This window comes from Catharus ustulatus, chromosome 12 (assembly GCF_009819885.2).
Source record: "Catharus ustulatus isolate bCatUst1 chromosome 12, bCatUst1.pri.v2, whole genome shotgun sequence".
In the NCBI taxonomy this organism is placed as follows: Eukaryota; Metazoa; Chordata; class Aves; order Passeriformes; family Turdidae; genus Catharus; species Catharus ustulatus.
In genome coordinates, this window is record NC_046232.1 from 8950560 (window position 1) to 8971678 (window position 21119).

Genomic DNA, 21119 nt, shown 5'->3' on the forward strand with positions numbered 1-21119 from the left:
CGGGTGTCCCTGCCCGGGGCGGGGCGGCCCTTTGTGCCCGGGGCGGGGCGGCGGGCGCGGGGCAGCGGCACCCACAGCTCTGGGCGCCGCCGCGCGGGGCTCGCCCGCTAAATAGGGGCGGTGACGTCACGGGGCGGGGCGGCGGCGGGCGGGGGCGCCGCGCGCATGCGCGGTGCGGGCGGCGGCGGCGCTGCAGCACGGAGCGGTGTCGGAGCGCGGGGCGCAGAGAGAGCCATGGCTGGGGATGGCGAGGGACGCGGCCACACACCCGCCGCGGCCGCGGCTGCGGGGCCCGGCCTGAGGGAGCGGCGGCCCTAGGACCGGCCCGGCGGCGCCAGCCAGCAGCGGGAAAAAACAAATAAATACGTTGCCACAAAATAAAATTTAAAAGGAAAAAAAAAAATAATAAAAAAAAAACCAACCAACCAAAACCGGGAAAGCCAGCAGCCCGGCAACAGCAGCAGCAGCACCGCCACCACCAGCCCGCAGCGCTCGCCCGCCGCCGCCGGCCCGCGGGAGCAACCGGCCGCCGCCAAGAGCTCCGGGACGCCCCGCCGCCCACCAGATAGATGTGCGGTCCCGCCGCCCGCACGGCCGACGATGAACGCGCAGCTGGCGATGGAGAACATCGGCGATCTGCACGGGGTGAGCCATGAGCCGGTGCCCGCCGGCGCCGACCTGATGAGCGGCAGCCCCCACCACCGGAGCGCGGTGGCCCACCGCGGCAGCCACCTGCCGGCCCACCCGCGCTCCATGGGCATGGCGTCCATCCTCGACGGCGGCGACTACCACCACCACCACCGGCCGCCCGAGCACGCGCTGACCGGCCCCCTGCACCCCACCATGACCATGGCCTGCGAGACACCCCCCGGCATGAGCATGAGCAGCACCTACACCACGTTAACCCCTCTGCAGCCTCTACCTCCCATCTCGACGGTCTCGGACAAGTTCCCTCACCACCACCACCACCATCACCACCATCACCATCCCCACCAGCGGATACCGGGCAACGTGAGCGGCAGCTTCACGCTCATGCGGGACGAGAGGGGTCTGGCGTCTATGAACAATCTCTACACCCCCTACCACAAGGATGTTACCGGCATGGGGCAGAGCCTCTCTCCGTTGTCTGGATCGGGCCTGGGGAGCATCCACAACTCCCAGCAAGGGCTGCCCCACTACGCTCACCCCAGTGCCACCATGCCCGCCGAGAAAATGCTCACCCCAAACGGATTTGAAGCCCACCACCCTGCCATGTTAGCCAGGCATGGCGACCAACACCTCACCCCCACCTCCGCTGGCATGGTGCCTATCAACGGGATCCCACACCACCCCCATGCCCACTTGAATGCCCAGAGCCACGGGCAGATCCTGGGCTCTGCCAGGGAGCAAAACCCTTCTGTAACTGGTTCGCAGGTCAACAGTGGAAGTAATTCAGGGCAAATGGAAGAAATCAATACCAAAGAAGTAGCTCAGAGGATCACCACCGAGCTCAAGCGGTACAGCATCCCCCAGGCTATCTTCGCCCAGAGGGTGCTGTGCCGCTCTCAAGGGACGCTCTCAGACCTGCTGAGGAACCCCAAGCCCTGGAGCAAGCTCAAATCCGGCCGGGAGACCTTCCGCAGAATGTGGAAGTGGCTCCAGGAGCCGGAGTTTCAGCGGATGTCTGCTCTGCGGCTTGCAGGTGAGCCCGCTGCGGGGTGGTCGGGGCACGGCAGCGGCAGAGCGGGGCCTCGGGCCTGGGCAGGCCGCCCCAGTCCCTGTCTGTCCCCGAAGAGCAGCTCCGATCCCCCGCTCCGCCGCTCCGCTTCTCTCCCTTCCCCTCTCCCGTCTCGGCGCACCGGCACCGTCTGCGCTGCACTCAGACAAAGCCGAGCCGGGGCTCGGGCTGCGCAGTGCGGCGCCCCGGCTCTCCCCGTTCCCCGGCCGGGGCGCACTCGCCAGGCTCGCCCGCCGCCGGCACAACGACACCCAGCGCGCCCGGTAACGGGACGCCGCCGAAAGCCGCACCGGCCGGCGGCAACGCTGCCAGGAGCGCGGAGGGCGAGGCGGAAATGCTTGAATTGGCGACTGAACCGGGCCCGAGCGGGCCCACGGACGGGGTACGGGGGAGCCCCGGTAATGCGCTGCCGAGAGGAGTCGGTGCGCCTGCTTTGTGTGGGGGGCGGTGGGGTCAGGTGCGGCGGGGCTTGGGGCCAGCGTCCCGCTCAGGTGGGGTGAGCCGGGACAGGCGTTTGGTGCTGATGAGCCGAGCCCGGCGGGCGAGCGGTGGCTGAGAAATGCTGTTGGCTTAAATCGTTGTATTTCTTAATTTTTTTAAACTGGTTGTAGTTATGATTAGGCCGCGGAGTTTGAGTTTCGCGTGGATGTCTCTGCGTGAGACAAACCGTGCGTGTCGTGCCTTCGCTGCTCCAGAGCCTCACCCCGCTGTCGGCGCTCGGTGCCCGGTGTGCTCCCGAGCGGTCCCGTATTGTTTGCTCAGAGATGGCCGTCCCGGTCCGTACCTGTGCTCTGCCGCCGCCTCCCCAAACCCTCCCGTCTGCGCTCCCGGTGCAGAGCCCGGGTTTAATATACCGTGAGTGAGGGTTTGTTAATTAAGTGATAGGTCTCCATTAATTTGTCCCTGGAGAACGCAAGACAGTCAATCCGAGTTGGAGCCGGGGTCACTGATCCGTTTCACAGACAAAAATAAGGGAAGGGCCAAATCTTTCTCCTTTCAAAGGCACAACTGGTCTTGTGCTGTCGACTACCGCGACGGTGAGAACTTGTGACAGTTTCCCCAATGTGCAGGGATGCAGCTGGGCCACCACCGTGCTCCGTGCCTATTTTCAGTCAAACACCTTGTTCCAGAAGCCTAAAGCAGAGCTAGGAAGGGTCCCGGGTAAGGCCTCCCTCCCCGCTGTAGCTGGCCCTTAGGTGCCCGCCGGTGGGAGGACGTTGCTCTCTTTGGCTTCCACTCCTGCGGAGTGAGTTTCAAAGGTCTGAGATCTCAGAATCTGCCCTTTCCGCCTTCCCTCGCTCAGCTGCCACCCCACCAGCGAAAAACTCTCGCCTTGCTGGTGCTGCCCGGGAGAGGAGGTTGGAGTTTATGTTTCCAATATCCCCGTAACGATTGCTAAGGCGAACTTCCTTCGATTTGGAGCGTATTTTTACGACAATTTGGTCGACCTGAATCTCCGCTCATTTGCATAGATCGATACTGGAAACAACCCCTGGATTCGGAGCCTGCTGGCATCCCTTCCCTGGCGCTGCCTGCAGGGAAGCGCTGCCAGCCCCGGCTGCTGCAGGGCCGGGAGGGAGGGAGGCGGCCGTGCTCTGCCCAGCTGCCGGGTCCGGAGGGTCCCATTGTTCGCTTCTGCCCCCAAACCGCCCCTTCTTCCAGCCACCTCAGCGCTGCCCTCTCATAAACGGATCCCGGTAATCCCGTTAGAGAGACAAAGCCTCATTATTCCGCCTTCCCTTTCCGATGAAACCCGAAAGCTGGCACCTTACAGAAACAGCTTCCCCGGGGCGAAGAGGGGCTCGCAGCGCGGGGGGGTCGGGATGTGCCGCCCGCACACCCGGGAGTCCCCGCGTCCCTCGCAGCCGGGCCGGGCCCCGCAGGGCTCTCCCCGCGTACCGGGGGCTCCGGGCCTCGCCGGGCGCTGCCCACCTGGGCGCCGGCAGCACGTGGGCATTTGCATGGCGCTGCGTCCCTGTCAGCGGGGCGGTCCCGGGGCCCCCGCCCCGCCCCGCGCAGCCTGCGCGCCCCTCCGCGCCCCTCCGCGCTGCCGGCGACCGGCTGTAAATGCATAAAGTATCGATTTTATTTTGTGCAGGTTTTAAATGTGTGATGATCTTGCTAAGTGGTAAAAATCTGCCCCGATTGATATTGATGTATGAACATCAATTCAAAATAACATAAATTACTGCAGCCGACCCAAATTAAATTTCACGTCCAAATTATAACTCACTCCCGGGCGTTTAGAGAATTATCAGGTAGATAAATACCCAGAGCCGCCTTCATTTCTTCCCGTTCTGATTTCCTGCAGACAACAGCCAGGAGGCAGTGAGGGGGATGGAGCCTGCTTATTTTAGGCCTCGCGGTCTCGCCTTGCACTTTATCTTGAGTATTTGCCCCTTCCAGCCGTCCCTGGGGGATTCCTACCTCCCAGATTACAGAAGCTCCGACAAATAGAAGAAAAATTGGTAGTTACATGGAAGCAGGATTGAGGTCTTGACACTTCCTGGGCTGTCTCTTGAAATGTAAGCAGAACTGCTAATTGCAAAGCTGACCTCTTCCAGCCTCCATCTTATTCATCCCATCTCCCTCCTCTTCTCTGTTCTTTTTTCCTTTGTCTGTCCCACTCTCTCTCTCCTCTCTATCACTGAATATTTATCTATTTGACTGTCTCTCTGTTAGTCTTCCCTCCCTCCCCCTTGCCTTCATTGACATTTGGAAGGGCTGTGAAGGGACTCCGAAAAAATAAATACAATTAAAAGAAAAAGTGCATCCCTTCTGCAGCCTGCTGGGATTTAAGGCTGAATTTATTTCAGTTTGAGTTTTTTTTTCTCGTGTGTGAGAGAAAAAACAGGAGAGGAAAAAGAAAGAAAAAAACCGATTTTGTCTTGTTCAGGAAAAAATAATCTGCTTCGAGCCATTCATTGTTGGAACTGCGGCTGCCCGCCGGCCTCGCACGGGCCCGCCGGTCGGGAGGAAGCGTAGCGGCCAGGGAAAACACGGCAAAGACACATTTTGGGAACGCACCAGAGGAGTGTAAGGGACCCCAAGGCTCCTTAGGATCTACTGTCGGAGGGGGTCCTCTGCCGATGTGCGCCCTCTGAGCGAGCTCGTCCCGAAGGGCCTCTCCGGGGGCTCCCCGAGCGGGTGTAAGCAGGGAAAGGCGACTGGGGAACCCGCGCTCGCCCGCGGCTCTCAGGAGGGGACAGGTCCGTCCTCCAAAGCTCCTCCGTGTTTGCCTGAGACCTGACTGGTATTTTTCACAGCTACACCTCTTTTCCTCCCTTCCTCCCTTCCTCTTATTCTTTCTCCCTCCTGATGTGAATCCTGGCTAAGCTGAAGCCTTGGGAAGCCGGCGAGAAATTAACTGTAAAGAAATCGATGGAGTAATCAGAGCGTTTTCCACATTAAATATGAAATCTAATGACGCCGTTTGCACCTCTCGCCCGCCGCCGCCCCCGAACGCGCCGGGAAGGTCGGGGCCGCCCCGGCCCCGGTGGCCTCATTAGGGGCTGTTTAATATTTACCCTGCGGGCACTTTGCATAAAGGCGTTTGCATCAGGGAGGAGGGGGGCATCGACCGGGGCCTTCACCGCCGACACTCAGAGCGCGGACCGGGACCGGGGGAGAGGCCCTTCCCCTCTGGACCGCCCGGACGGGGACGGCCCGGGCCCGGCTCGGAGCACCTTGGGCCGTGACAGCGGCCGCTCCGCCGGTGCCGCTGCGGTGCTGGGGCCGAGGCAAGGGGCCCCGTCCCGGAGGGTGGGAGGGCACCCGGAGCAGTCGTGCCCGGGGAGCGCTGGGGCACACTTGTTTGCCGGCCGTGTCCTTCGGCGGGATTGATTTACAGCCGCATTTGCCCTTCGTTAATGTTTGCCCAGCGGGAGGAGGAGGAGCGGGGCCGGGCGAGCCGCGTTCCTCCGCACTGGGCTGGGCCCGCCCCGCGCCCGTCCTGGCAGAGCCCCCGCCCCCGCAGCACGGCTTGTTTTGTTCGCGCGTTCGCTCGGTTGTTTGTTTGTTTTAATTACCCGCCGCGTGGCGGGGCGGCGCCCGGGGGCCGTGCCCCGGCCCCACCCTCGCTGCCGTTTGAATCCAACAGCCCCAAACAGGGTCGCTCCCACCGTGGGGGCCGCCCCGGGGTCACACTGCCGGGCTGTGGGCGCGGTGCCCGCCCCGACCGGCCGGGGCCATCGCTCCGTCCGCAGCCCTCGCTCGTCGCCCCTCGGTTCCCGGGGGTTCTGCGCCATCTACTGACCGCGGGCGGGCGGGAGAGGCCCCGCCGGCCCGGGCACCCCGCCCGCACCGGGCAGCGGCGGCGGCTCGGGGGGCGCTGGGAGCGGAGGGCCCCGCTCCGCCGCCCGGGCTGGCTCCGTCCGAGCGAGGCCCGGCCCGACTTCAGCACCGCGGACAGCGACCGCCGGCAGGCCCGGCCCCGCTGCCGGCCCGGCTCCGCCTCTCGCTCCCGGGTGAGCCCGCGGCGCGCCGGGCCAGGCCAGACCCCTCCCGGCCCATGGAGCAGCCCGCCCGCAGCCCGGGCGCAGGTGCTTGTTGAGCCTCCCCACGGCTGCCGGCCCCGATGGGGAGCAGCATCGCATCGATTATTCGGAGCGGCAGCCGGCAATTAGCGACGGGCTGAGCGCACGGGCTGCCCGCGGCGGGAGCCGCTCGGCTGCCGGCAGGGCAGAGCCCTCAGGGCACTTGTTTTGGGGTTGAGCGCCTTCGAACGGGTGCGTGGCCAGGGGGGAAGCGAGCTCCCCCCAGCACGGTAACTCAGCCAGCCAGAGGAGTCGGGATACCCCAGGAGAGGAGAGGTGAGTGGCACCAGGATTGTGCCCGCTGCAGGTGCCACGGTAGGGAGCTCGGGCTCCTGCCGGTGCTACAGCTGGGTTCTGGCGTGTGCGACCTGCCTTTTACACAGCCAGGAAGGAACGTGATGATCAGACTGAGACAAAATCATCTGGAAATCCACAGGCCAGGTATGCTTCTGTGCCTGGCTTTGCCTGTACCAGCACTAAAACACCGCTCCTGCTTCACCTCAGGGAGCCTTCACCTGTCTGCGTAGCCGAAGGGTCCGCACGAGCTCCACACAGAGGACAAGTCAGCTTCCAGGGAGCTCTGAGGTGAATGAAGCGCAGGAGCTGTTGCTGAAGTGCTGGCGAATTTCACCTGAAGTCTGCAGGGGATCGAGGGGAATTTTTCCTGAGGACCGACCGGGACCCAGCACGGCCGCGTGTCGGGTGCTTCCGTGATCAAATCGATAAATGTCGATTCGCGTTTCAGACATAAATCTGCATGGATTAATCATACACGGACAGAGAAGTGACCGATGCTGACAGACTCTCTTTGGAAACGCAGACTTGACCTGAGCCGTTTTGCTCAAGAAGAAGCCAGTTTTATGATGCTGAAAGATTAATTTATGGGAACAATTTATTAGCTGAACAGCAGTTTTCATTTTTCCCCGTTTTAGTTCGGTAGGAAGCCTCAGTGGTGACATTTTCCCTACATCCCAAACGGCAGTAAAAACGCCATGGATGGATGCAGTTCCGCGGGTGTGCGGGCAGCACCGCGGCTGCTGCGGGGTGCGGCGCTGGCGTGTGCGGGCGCTGGCTGTGAGCTAGAAATGATGCTGCTCTAGACAGAGCAAAGTTCTGAATCGGATGGCACAGGGGGTCTTCCTTATCGCTTGGGTCAGAAGCCACTGAAGTGAGCCCGGGTTCAGGTTTTGGATGTTTTTAGGGGGCAGAATTCTGCACTCGTTGTCACACGCACCACAGACCCGTCGATAAGAACTGAGCCACAGGCGGGAGAGTTTCCCGGAGCCCCTTTTCCCTCACTTCCCCCGGCACAGGCAGGCTGCCAAACGGCTTCCTTAATGTTCCCTCTAACCGGAGGAACTTCTTTATGTCATCGCTGACTTATTTCTCCTTTATTTGAAACATATCTCGTTATTTTGAATATATTGGAATTGACGGAGAGCTTGAGAATTAGAGCCGGGGAAGCGGCAGCCGGCAGGAGGGGAGCCAGAGAAACGACCGGGTTTTTTAGTGAATCTGGCCATCCTCAATGTTGCAGTGAAGGTTTTGCAACGGATCGCTTCCACCGCTCAGAAACTCAATTTTCGGCAGCAAAGGGAGGGAATGCGGGAGGGGACGGAATGACCCAGCCTGACGCCAGAGTCAGCACCAGAACGCCTCGGAGGCTCGGGGGGGATTCGCTCCCCCAGGCCGGGGCCGACGGAGCCGGTGTGGCTCCGCACCGGGCGTGTCCCGCGGGCGGGGCGGGGCGGGGCTGCCGGGCGGGCCGGGGGCGGGCCGGGGCGGGGGAGCCGAGGGTGTGAGGCGGCTCGGCCAGGTGCGGAGCGGGCGGTGCTGCTCGGGCCGAGTGGGCCGGGTCGCGGAGGCGGGGCGCGGCGCAAAAGCGGAGCAGAGCGCAGCGCGAACGGGTGGTGTTTTGCAGCTTGCGCTGTGCGGAGTGGAGCGGAACGGAGCGGCTGGCTCTCCCCAGCGGGGTGCTGTGGCTCGGTGCGGTACGGAGCGGCAGCGCGGGTGAGGAGCCCATGGCGTGGTGCGGGGTCCACGGCGTGGTGTGATGCCTTAGGGAATCTGCTGAGCGGTGCGGTGCGCACCTCGCGGTGCGGTGGGATGCTATGCCGTGCGGGCCCCGCGGTGGGGTGCGGTGTGATGCAGTACGGCCCCCGCGGTGCAGTGGGATGCGGTGTGGTGGCATGAGAATATTATGCGATGGGATGAGGTGCGGTGCGGTAGGATACATTGGGATGCCATGGGATGCGGTGCGGTGGGATGCGATGCGATGCGGTGGGGTAGGATACAGTGGGATGGGATGCGGTAGGATACAGTGCGGTGCAGACCCCGCGGAGCTGTGCGATAGGATGCGGTGGGATGAGATGCAGTGGGGTAGGATACAGTGGGATGTGGTGCGGTGGGATGAGATGCGGTAGGATACAGTGCGGTGCGGTGGGATGAGGTGCGGTGCGCTGGGATGTGGTGCAGTAGGATACAGCGCGGTGCGCACCCCGCGCAGCGCAGCGCTGGAATGAGATGCGGTGCACTGGGATGAGATGCGGTAGGATACAGTGCGGTGCAGTAAGATACAGCGCGGTGGGATGCGGTGCAGTGGGGTACAGTGCAGTGCAGTGGGGTAGCATACAGTGGGTTGCGGTGCGGTAGGATACAGCCCGTTGCGCACCCGCGGAGCCAGCGCAGCCCCGAGCAGCCCTCGGCGGGGAGCGGGCGCCATCCCGCGGCCGGGGCCCGCCGGTGCTGCTGCGGCGCGGGGCGGGGGGGCCGGACGTGCCCGACGCGATTAAAATATTGATGTAGTCGCAAAAATCGTTCATTAAGGCAATTTAATCTTTGCTATTAAATGTCCTTTCAATTCATTCGGGGTAATTAAGATGTAGTTTAAGTGATTAAATTCTAATTACTTATGCTAGGCAAAGAAATATTTGTCACAGTAATATGGTTAACTAAAGACCTAGCTGAAGAATTTTAACATTTACTTTACATGATATCGCAGGGAAATCAGGTGCTTTCCCCTGATTGATCCACTTAGCAGCATATTCCGTAACGGTGATGTCAGTTCAGTGGAGTGGTTACAGATCCATCAACACTGAGTTTGTGTAAACCCCCGAATCCCCAACTGCTGAGTCAGCACTCCTCAGTCAGATTCACTTCATTATTCCAGGGGCAGCAAATTAAGGTCACTCATTTTAATACAGTGCCCAGGAGTGAGATGTTTACCGTTCTGGCTCAGCTGGGATCTGTGTGTTGGCAGGGTGATGTCATCCTGTGAGCTTCCCATGTACAAATGTATTTTCATCTCTTTTAATGTTATGAAAAAACAAGAGTATTCCCTGGATTTGATGGCAGAGAAACGAGACACAGATCAAAAGATCTCTGGGTATATGGAGACACCTACACCCTGAATAAGAGTAAATACAAATCACTAGAGAAGCAAGCACCAAAAGCTGAATAATGCCAGGGTTAGAAAGAAATAATTTAGTGTGGGCTCAGGCATTTCAAAATAGACAATACTTTTTCCAGCTGAAAGGAGAAATCTTTGGGGAGCACCAATGGCCTGTGTCACCCATGCAGGCTTTCATCACTGAAGAGCTGTGAAGGGCCTCATCCCACAGTGGGCTGAAGCTGAAGGGGATGCTCTTTCAAGCACCAGTGCTGTCTGCTTCCTGCTGCAGTAGGAGCACATGGCCATGAGCCTCCATGTGTGGAGGCTGTCTCATGCAGCACCTTTCCACAGGGATTCCACTTCCCAAGCACCTTTGAAGACTCTGGGGCAGTGGCAATAAGGATGGGGCAGTGCAGGGGAGCACTAAATGGTGATGATCAGACTGCATGTCACTCAGCACTTGTGGTTACTATTCAGGTCAGATAGATTTGCTTGGGTTTAGTTCATGTTGCCTGTGTCTCATATGGCATTTTAATTTGTTTTCATATTCCCCCAAATATGAAGTTTTTGATAATTGGGAAAGATCTGTTGTTTGAGTTTCTCTCTGCATGCCCCAGAGGTGTTATTCACCTTACAAGGATGTAACTTATCACGCTTTATTATGTGTTCTTACCACCATGAATTTGCCATGAGCTTTTGGCTACCTGTTTTCACTAAGCTGTTGTAGGCAGTGTGATTAGAACTATCAATGAAGGCCAAAGTCCTCAAGCAATTTCAGCCTCCTGCAGAAATACTGCTGCTTTTTCTACCAGAGGTCGAGCCTCCTACAGATTATCCTTCAGGGTATTCTCCAGTTAATACCAGTGAAGAGTTTTCACTCTCCAAACGTGCTATTGGATACTGTGGCATGCTTCAAAACTAGAAGTAGATGATTTGGAAAAGGATTCCTAGGTGCATGCAGTTCAGACTGGAGCTGAACTTTCTAGACCTGACACAACAGAGATTAGAAAATAAATGTAAAGAGACTTCTAAAAGGGCTTTTTATGTCTTTAAGGTAGTCCTGTACACATGAGGTTGGGATAACTAAAAGACTTACAGGAGGAGGGATAAAAGGCCCCCATATCATCTCATACAAGGCATTGGTGGCCATCAAGTAATAATGGCACATGTCCAGCAGTGACCCAGGCCAGAGTTGGAAATGTGACCTGTCACCTCAGGGTGAAAGGTCTCATATCCTGTCATTGGTGACCTGCACACCATCCCCTCTCCGTGTCCACAGGCTCTGAATTCAGCATGGCTGGGCAGACACTGTGTGTGTCTGGACCCACTCTGGGTGCGAAGAGAGGAGAAAAGAGCTCCCTGTAAGCAGAGATTCCCTGTGTGCATCAGCTTTCTCCTCCCCAGGGTGAGGGGACTCATGGCCAGGCCCTGGGGGGCTGTGCCCTCCCCTTCCAAGAGCAGCTATGCTGCTGGTGCTCCCTCTGCTGCCCTGAGTCCGTGCTGCCCTTCCAGCTGCTTTGTACAGACAAAATTCTGTTTGTGGCCATGGTGTGCAGCTGTGCTGGAGCTCCTGCAGGAGCTGGTGAGCAGTGTGACCCTCAGAGTGCTGCTGCCTCAGCCTGCCTCTGCTTGTAGGGGCACAGCTCTCCCAGTGCCAGCCTGAGACCTCCCAAATCCACGGGCTGCCTCAGTGTCTGCCCTTTTCCCTCCCCTGTCAGAGACCTTGCTCTGTGGTGGCACCACAGTGGGCCACCAGCTCAGCAGTGCCTCTCTCAGGGAGAGTTGCCCTCTGACATCAAAAGTAGCCACAGGGCTTGGGGCAGGGTTTGCCCAAGTAAAATTTTCTGTTGTTCCCTCTGCTTCAGTGACAGTTTTCCAGAAAAGCAGCCAGCAGAACTTGTGGTGATATTTTATTATGTTCACAAACCATCAGAAATTAGGTTTATTGAGAGCATTACCAGTTTTATTCTTTACTTCTTTTTTTTAGAAAGGAAAACTGTAGTGTGCCAGAAACAGCTAAGCATTGTACACAACAAATGCTCTTGAAAATTGGTGTATAGTAATCAGAGGTTTTTTTCCTTCCATTTTAAAAAAGAAATCCACTCTCTAGGGATGAAACACAAGATCAAGCATCAGGGTTAACACCTGAGCTTACTAAAATCTTGACTTTTAGACTGAATAATGTTGTTTGTATCGCAGACAGGCAAAACACCATCTTCACTGTCCTGACCTAAAGATGCAATTAGTGCATTTTAATAGAGGACACGATCCCTTCACACCCCTGGCAGAGCAGAACCAATCCCACTGTGCTGCACCCAGCTGGGAGCCACAGAAGAGCACCAACAGGCAGGAGCTGCAGAGGTGAGAGCCCACTTCTGCACCATGCACGGGCAGCTGGGCCTCCATGGGCTGTGCAGACCTTGCCAGGTCTGGCAAGTTTACTTGACCAAATCCCTCGGGTGACTTAGAAGGAACAAAGGGAGACAAAAGTAGATTGATAGGCTGTGTCAGGAGAATTGCAAGTGTCAAAAATATCTGTTGCTCAGGGCAGAGGAAGATGGAAGTGACTGGGAGAGGCCAGAGTTCAGGACTGGATTTATAAGGCTCCTTCTGGCACTGATAATATTACATTGTCATATCTGCACGTGTGTTGCCAGAGTCAGGGTGACTCTTCCTTTATCCTCTGCTTTTCTTTTTTCTTAACAAGATTTTTTTAAAAGGCTTTTTCAAAAGGCATCACATGGAGCATCACTCAGCCAGGGCAGCCTGGAGACAAAGAGCAGGGCTGCCTGCAGCAGGGAGTGAGGGCAGGGTGCAAGCAGGGGCGTCCTGGGAGAGGTGCACACCTCTAGGGAGCACAGCACCCTGCAGAACACCTAAATTCAGTGTCTGTGCCATGGGAGAGGGTCCACTCACAGTGCTCAAGGGCAGGGCACAAGAAGGACAGCAGCACAAATTACTGTTACTATCTTCTGCTATGTAAGATAAAAGAGAGATGGAGTGCCTGATAAATTGTTGTGAAGACAGGCTCTGGTGTTTTTCCAAAAAAACCATTTCAGTTGACATCTCTGGGGCCTGACCTCAGCAGACATTAGGGGAAGACCTGGCATTAGGGCAGGGCCTGGCCAGAGCAGGCACAGCTGAGCTCAGCCCAGGCTGCTGTCAGAGAGCCTGGCAGCCCCACTTTGCCGTGGGAGCTGGCCAAGCTCTGTGCCTGCTCTGCATCTACTCTCCTGTTGGAGCAGATTTTATCCCATGGTGTACATTTGCTCTCTGGCAAGCTGGAAGCTACAATTTATTATTAAAATTGATTGGCTCCAGTGCAGGGAAAACGATCGCAAGGAAACCCTATTACAGTTTTTCATTATCACCATTATTTATTTTTAAGTGCTATTAATATTCCTGAGCCTGGACAAGGCAGAAGATGAGAGAGAGGTGATATCCACCCCTGCTGCTCACAGCCTGAGGCCTGGCAGTGCAAGGGCTCTTGGAACAGTTGAGCACGTTGGGAAGTTTTTGCCCTCAATCTGCCTCTGGCAAATGCTAATGGAAGCAGAGCTGAAAATATTTGCAAAACAGTAAAATAGGCTTTTTTGTATCATAGGCTGGATAGGCTGGGTTTTTTCCCCCTAGTAATGAGCTCTTTTTTCTTACCTCTGTGATGTCACTAGCATTAATTAAGAGGGTTTTGATGCAATTGAAATTGAGGAACAAGGTATATTGTAACTCTTGGGACACTTTCTATGGAAATAATTGTTCAGGAATACTACATTTCAGGAAATGAGCACTAGTTCAGGAAGACAATGTGTTATGCAAGCTGGTTTCACAATAGATGGTTGACTTTTTTGTTATTCCCTGCTATTTCAGAGAGCTCATGTAGCAGCTTGTGATCGAAGCCCCAGAGGCTCTCACTGCTAATTGAGCTGGCTTTGTACCTACTGCTGTGACTGTCATTTGTGATGTGGTGATTCACACTGAAGCATTGCACAGCACTGACTTGGATCACGCTATCTGTGCCGTTAGGACTTTGTGACACATTATGATCTGGATGGAGTATCTAGGCGGAAGATGGAATTTGTGTACTCTTTGAAAAAGGAAGGTGTAAAGCAGCACGAGCAGAAGTGAAGCACAGCAAATGTTGTCTGCACTGGTTTGTCTTCTTTTCTGCCTGAGCCTGTTAGCAGGGGCAGAGCTGGAGGCTGAGGCTATTATAAAGCTGAGCTCCTGCAGCTGCTTTCCCAGGAATTTCTGATTATCAAATGGTCAGACCTACAAAAGACGAAGATGCTGTTGGTATCCTCATTCTAAATATTTGTCAGTAAATAACAGACTATTCTTGCAAAAGCATTTTAACCCTTGATTTGCCAATGTTAGCCTCCAGTGGGGATGCAGATTATTTCAGCAGGCACCAATCCCCACAGTAAATTCAGCAGTTTGGCTTCAGTAGGGACTCATGTGCATGAGAAAACACGGTTTTTAGCCCAGAAGCTCCACGGTGTTTTAGAGGTCAGGATGCGACTTCAAAGCTTTCTTCAAAGGTTTTCAGATAAAAATACCTGTAGGAGACATGAGTTTGGCAGCCCAGTCTATTTGATTGATGTGTGATTGCTTATGAAAGAGTACGTGGCTGGAATATATATTGTTAGGGACCTTTTCAAAAGCCTTTCCTCAGAGGGGATTGAGCCACCAGTGTCTTGGTCCCTGCCTGGGCAGCAAGAGGAGCCTTCACAGCTCCTGATCTGCAGCTCCTCTTTCTCAAGTTCAAAAGGTGGATAACTATTTTTATACCTCCTGCAAGCAATGAAATCCTCATGCCAGGCCTGGCTCTCAGTAGTAATAGAAGTTGTAGGAAGGACCTTGGGAAATTTTCTGTTTTCATTCCAATAACTGTGGTGTAAGTGGAGATACTGCACAGAATTCTACATATAATCAGTACTGAGCTCCACAGAAGCCAGACTAGGCAAACACAGAGAAGGAATATTCATATTGCCTTCAGAAACACAGCTCTCAATCAGAATTAAAGGACATCGTTAGAGGAAAAAGGGAACAGACAACTTCAGACAATTTTGAAAGTGAGGCAGAGGAATCTGTCCTCCCAAGGAAGCTTTTATCCTAGCAAAATGCTAATGGGATGAGCTGGCAGAGAGTCTAAGGCTGACAGGGATCTGGGAGTCTCCCTCACATCCCATCAGATCCTGCCTGGAAGGTGGTCTGGGAGGCAGATTTCAGATTGCAAGCACCCTTGAATAATGTAGAGCAAAATAACACCCTCAAAGGCAAAGAAGGGATGATAGATGAAATAAGGAGCAATTCTATAATGAAGATTTAATATACCATTGTTTTTTGTGACAAAGCATGTTTTATTTTGTTCTGAATACATCTGACTGGTAAGACTGTAGTAGCACCCTGGTTTCTCACAGTTCCTTATTTCTCTGTCAACAAAGAGCTACAGAAATTTATTGAAAGCCACTAATATTGGTAAAAAATGTGACCAAGGTCAACTATAGAGTTCACTGAATTTCCACTCTACCTCCTAGAGATATTAAATAGTCAAATTTTTAGTACTAATGGGAGGTATCAAAATGTAAACTCTCAGTAATAGCATTTGCTCAGTTTTAACAGACAACAACAAAGGTATTTTCTAACTTTTATTCCTTATACTTACAATCATTTATAATGAGTTAGAGATTTAAATGTCCCCCATCCTCTCCAAATCTGGAAGCTGACATGAACAGTCCTTTTTCCCTAATTTGTCCTGTACTGTGTTCCCACACACTCCTCTGCCAACCCTCTCTAACTGTGCTCCCCTTTCTTGCAGCGTGCAAGAGGAAAGAACAAGAGCACGGGAAGGATAGAGGGAATACACCCAAAAAGCCTCGGTTGGTCTTCACCGATGTCCAGCGTCGAACTCTACATGCAATATTCAAGGAAAATAAGCGTCCATCCAAAGAATTACAAATCACCATTTCCCAGCAGCTCGGGTTGGAGCTGAGCACCGTCAGCAACTTTTTCATGAATGCACGGAGGAGGAGTCTGGATAAGTGGCAAGACGAGGGCAGCTCCAATTCAGGCAACTCATCTTCTTCATCAAGCACTTGTACCAAAGCATGAAGGAATAACCACGAACTAAAACCTCGGTGGAAAAGCTTTAAAAATAAATAAATAAATAAATAAAGACAGACCAGGACCTCGAAATAGCAGGTTTATACTTAAAACTATTTGAAAAAAAAATATTTATAAGTCCAAAGAAACCAAAGACTTATTTCACCTGCATTCTGACTTTGTTCTAAGACACACACTTTAGTAGGATGACGACTTGCAAAAAACAGAGAGGAAGAAGGAAGCGAAATGGAGGGAACGAAACGGGAAGCAAAGAGAAGAGGAACAGACCACTGGTCTTACACCTTTGCCCATTATCATCTTCACCGTACTTGGCTGTTTAGTGGTTTGGAGCATAGTGATTTCCTGTCATTGAGCAGACATCTCTTTGGATACAGCTCTTCATGTCCACAGCAGTTGCCATGGAGGTGTTTGGTGTATCCGTACGCGCCAGTGGGTAGGGACTTAGGGCTGGTCTCCAGAGAGGGCTGTGCCAGGGCACGGCCGACAAAGCGTGGAGTCGTCTGAATTCCTTGGAATGGTAGTGTGATTTTTGCTGTTTCACAGTTTGAACTTGACTGGTGCAATGCCTCGAAACAAGTTCAAACTAGGCAAAGAAATTTTGAATGGTACCTAAACCAGTGCATTCTCTTTGTTTGTTAAGGAATGTTCAGATTTAAAAAGGAAAACTATTCCATCCATAAAAAAAATCGACTAGCTACCAAAGAACACATTTAATAATTATATTGCAGGTATTTTATTGCAATGATTTTAATATTCCAAAGCTATTTTTACACAAATACTATGTAGAATTATAGGTATAAACTAATCTAACTGTATAACACATAAAACTTGTAATCAAGACTGTTATTTGCAATTAGTAAAACCACATTATCGTTTCTTTCTGTGATTGGCAAGAAAGAATGTCACCCGAGGAGATCACATCCCCTGGCAGAGCACACAGAATGGGATCCTGCTTCTGTTGAACTCAGTGAGGCTTTCCTCACTGACTTCAATGGGAGCACAAGGAGCCGTGTGTGGCACTGTGTGTGACATGGTGTGACACCTGTGGCACTGTGTGTGACATGGTGTGACACTGTGTGGCACCTGTGACACTGTGGCACAGTGTGTGGTGCTGTGTGACACTGTGTGACATGGCGTGGCACTGTGTGTGGCACTATGTGTGACACAGTGTGTGGCACTAGGTGTGACCCCGTGTGGCACTGTGGCAGTGCTGGGCTCTGGGGCAGCCCGGCGCGGTGCTCTGGTGGCTCAGCTCTGCCATCTAGCCTGCCACCAGGAGACCTGAGGCACTCAGTGCGCAAAAATGAAACCGATTGAGGGATGCAAAACCACAGGGCTCAGCGTCTGGTCAATACTCATTGACACCAGCGAGCTTTTCTTTTACCTATCGACTGCACCAGGCCAAAGAACAGAACAGCTCTGACGGCTCGCGGTCCTGTCCTGCTGAGAACAGGGGCAGGACGTCAGGGAAATTGTGGGAGGAACTCCAGTAGTGCTGTGGGAAGGAGGAATTGTGATCCCTCGGAAGAGCAAAATTCCCACGACACCGAGATACAGCCCTGTGTTTTCTGGCTCTGTATCTATGTGTAGCAGGCTGAGCTTTTGCCCCACACATTCTTTCTTGCTCATCTATTAGTCAGGATAATGCATGAAATAGTTTCAAGCTTGTAGCTGAAAAGCTTTAAGCGCTTTGTTGCTAACAGACCCATAGGAGAGAAATCATCCCGTTCCTACTCTGATAAAATTAAAGAGAAAAGCGTGCAACATCTGCATATTAAATTTTAATTTAAGGGGAAAATAGACTTTAAAGAACATACATGTGCCTGTTAGATTTCTAACTGGTATTTCAAATCGCTGTAGTAATTATGCTAGGTATATTAAATTCCAAAATAATCAAATATGCAGGTATAGGCCCAATGCAAGGACTAGAAATAGATAGTCTTACTTCCAAACTTTTTGTTTTAAGGAAAAAAAATATAAAGGAAAATTCAAGGTAAACTAGAACCCAAACACTATAAACAGTAGCAGATACTGGTTTGGGGGATGAAGCCCACTCAAAATACCAGTGACACCAAAGCAGAGCAACTTTTGTAGCACCAGTTATTTCCCAAGAGGACAGGGTCTAGTCAAGGTTCAGGGTATGCAGTTTATTTCCACCCAGTATTTAGAATACAGGTGAAATATCTCTTTATTAAAATAAAGTTAAATAAACCCAATATTTTTGGCACAGAATATTTCTCCGTATTTCAGTATGTTAAACCCACTTGAAGGCTGACAAAGCAATTATCTATGAAAATGGAATCTAATCTGGACATTTTTTGAGTCTCTAGCTTACCTTAAATTTTAGCAAGCTTTCTTTTGGAGTGTGCCATCCCCACAGAGACATAATTGACATGGAAACATTGATAAGCTCACACTTAAATTACCTTATGAATGCAGTCTCATTAGTGTAAGGTTAATAAAGGACAGTAATAACTAATGGTTTATTTTTTCCAGCAAAACACTGCTTTGTAACGTACCTATAGTTTAGAGACTAAAGCCTTATTTATTTAAAACTTGAGAATTTAAAAATGCAGGGAAATTCAAAGTACATTGCCGCATTTTTAGTATTTCCATTGTATTGTCTTTATAGACTACTTGCTGAAACCAAAGAGAACTTTCATACCAGCATTAAATTTGCACCCAATATGCAATTTCAGGATCTCTGATACACACACATGCAAGCCCCTAAACAGGACTGTGTATATGTACATGCACACACATTTTTATGGGGTGTATGTATGTATGTATACATGTGCACACACATGTCCACACACACTAAAACTGATGCACAAGTTAGAGATTTTAAGTGTTTTGGGTTTTTTACATGTCTGTTTGAGTAGTTATAAACCTTTTGGTTTTCTCTAAGCCATTAGGAACAAACCACTCTTCCCATAAGCAATATGCGCCTCATACTCTGAATAGGCAAAGAACACACTTTTCTTTAATTTCCTTCAGAACATGAAGCAAATAACTCTGGAACTGCTCAGTCTACCTGGAAAGCTGTGTTACCTCTGAGCAGACTGCCCAGCCACGCCGACTGAAGCACGGACAGGTTACCTGGTGCTCCCTTGCTCTGACTGGTGCCAGTTACTCACCAGGGCATCCTTGAAGGGGAGTTTCTTCTAATGCTGCATTTAACATTAGCCAGGAAACCTGTCTCTGTCTGCTAGTGTTAGTCTTTCAGTTCATTTCATTCCTGACAAAATGAAAATTAGTTGCAAATTCGACAAGAGGATCTAAAACTCTGCCAGGAAGGATTAGGAGAGGGAGCAGAACCTGAAACAGTTTGGGAGCATCAGGAGATGGGGCTTCAGTCACAGGTGACTCCAAGGGCAAGAGGGCATTAGGAACATGCATTAGCTAACAGGCTGCATCCAAACCCACCGCAGTGACCCACGGGGGAGGCTGGCCGAGAGGTGAACTGTCCGCATCCATCCCCATTGTAAATGGCATCGTTACATTTCTAGGAAAAAAAGAACAAAACAAACAAAAAAAAATTATCCTCCTTCAGACTGCCCCACAGCGCTCTGTTAGCCCTGTGGCTTTCCAGGGCCGCAGCCTCCTCTCCTTACTCAGGTAAAGCAAACCCCACCAGAGCCGGCCGCCCACCGCGCTTCTGCTTGGGATGTTGCTCCTGCACACCCCACTCCAGGAGCAAATCCCCCAGCAGCCGAGGGGCCGGGGTGGCCTGGCATGAGAGCAGCCCCAGGGCTGCCCCGGGCACTGCTCCTCTCCTGGGATTTCAGGAGAAGGCTGCGGTGCTGGTGGGCACTGCCCCAGGGGCTCAGAAACACTGCTGAGCTTATACCAAAGAGTCTTAGGACACCTCTCCTCACCTGAGTTGTAAACAAGACATTTTTACCCCAAAAAACGTTCCTTCTTTCTACTACTCTTCTTCCTATCCTCCTCCTCTTCCTCCTCCTTTGTACATAGGGATGAAAACTATGCATTTAGCAAACAAAGAGAAAGCACTTACCCTTTTCTATCTCACTGCGTTTGGGTGCATTCAAAGGCCCAGGGGCTAATTTTGAGACTTTGCTTAGCCTCCTGGTTTATTATTGTGGTGTGGTTAGCTTTACAATACATTTGGTAACTATTTGCTAAAGACAAAGAAGCAAAAGGTAAGGAATAGCTACTTCCACGTGTTAAAAAAAAAAAAAAAAGAAAAAAAAAGAAAAAAAAAGTGTGTAAAGATCTACTATTTATAGTGTGAACCAAAGACGCTACCTCACTCGATTTCCATTGGTGATTTTAATCACATTGATGATACCAAAGAATACCAAAGATTTTTTCATGCACGGCCTTGGTCTGGAAAGGGAACTCATCCTCCTTCTTACCCCCATCCCCCGACCCCCTTCCTCACCTTCACTCAGTGTGTAACCTTGTCTTCATTCTTAGTGGTAATGCTAATAACCTTACAAATACTTCTCTTGCTACAACTGCTACTACTGACGATGATAAGGATAATAATAATAATAATAATAATAGAATAATAATAATAAAGCTCTTGGCAAACATGTTGCAAACTTTGTAAACTCATAGGACGAGTGCCTTGCTTGAACCAAAGTGTTAAACCGCTGTTGACCTCTTTATCTCTCACCTTATACTCTTTGAATACCTCAGCCTGTTAGAAAGGCCACTAATGAAAAAAAGGAATAATTCTTCACCGTGGTGCTTTTTGCCGTGCAACCATGCAATGAAACTTTCTTTGATACCAAAGGAAAATGTTTTTTTCCACTTTCTTGCTGACAAACCAAAGGTTCCCTCTTCTTTCCCCCACAGCAGCTTGAGTCCCTCAGCCCAGACAGGCCGTGCATCGCTTTTACCAATTCCTCCAAATACCTCATAGTAATAAATCTTTAGGGTTATGTTGTATAGAGAGTCTATGTGATAAGGCAGAACTTACTAGTTTGATAATTGTTAAGGTTACTTAAAAAAAAGCTTTATAATTCTTATTTATTTTGTAGGGGTTGTTTTGTTTGTATATTCCTTTTATATTGTTTGGTTTGGGTTTGGGTTTCTTCTTTTTTTCCTTTTTTTTTGGCAGAACTTCTCTGTTATACTCAAGGAAGATCTTATTCCTGGGAATGTTTCAAAGTGGGTAAAGATTGCTGTTTGCAATGAATGCAAGAAAGGGAAACATGGCTTCAATTACTTTTGTTTCAACTAGGATGCTTTGTGTTTGCTAGTCGATGTTCTTTTCACAGGGTAAAAAGAAATATTCTCTGCTGTGATAAATGGTTCCTATTTTTTCTCTATAATGTGCTGTGACTTTTAATTTAATTACATTTTGTATACGCTTATTTAATCA

General features: G+C 51.9%; 1 protein-coding gene across 1 annotated transcript; it reads left to right on the forward strand.

Moving 5' to 3' along the window:
* Window positions 1-284: 284 nt before the first annotated feature.
* On the forward strand, window positions 285-16854 carry ONECUT1 (one cut homeobox 1). The gene is made up of 2 exons (XM_033071102.1): window positions 285-1681; window positions 15462-16854. Exons 1-2 carry the CDS (start codon window positions 601-603, stop codon window positions 15752-15754), a joined length of 1374 nt encoding a protein of 457 aa, XP_032926993.1. The 5' UTR covers window positions 285-600; the 3' UTR covers window positions 15755-16854.
* The last annotated feature ends 4265 nt before the right edge of the window (window positions 16855-21119 follow it).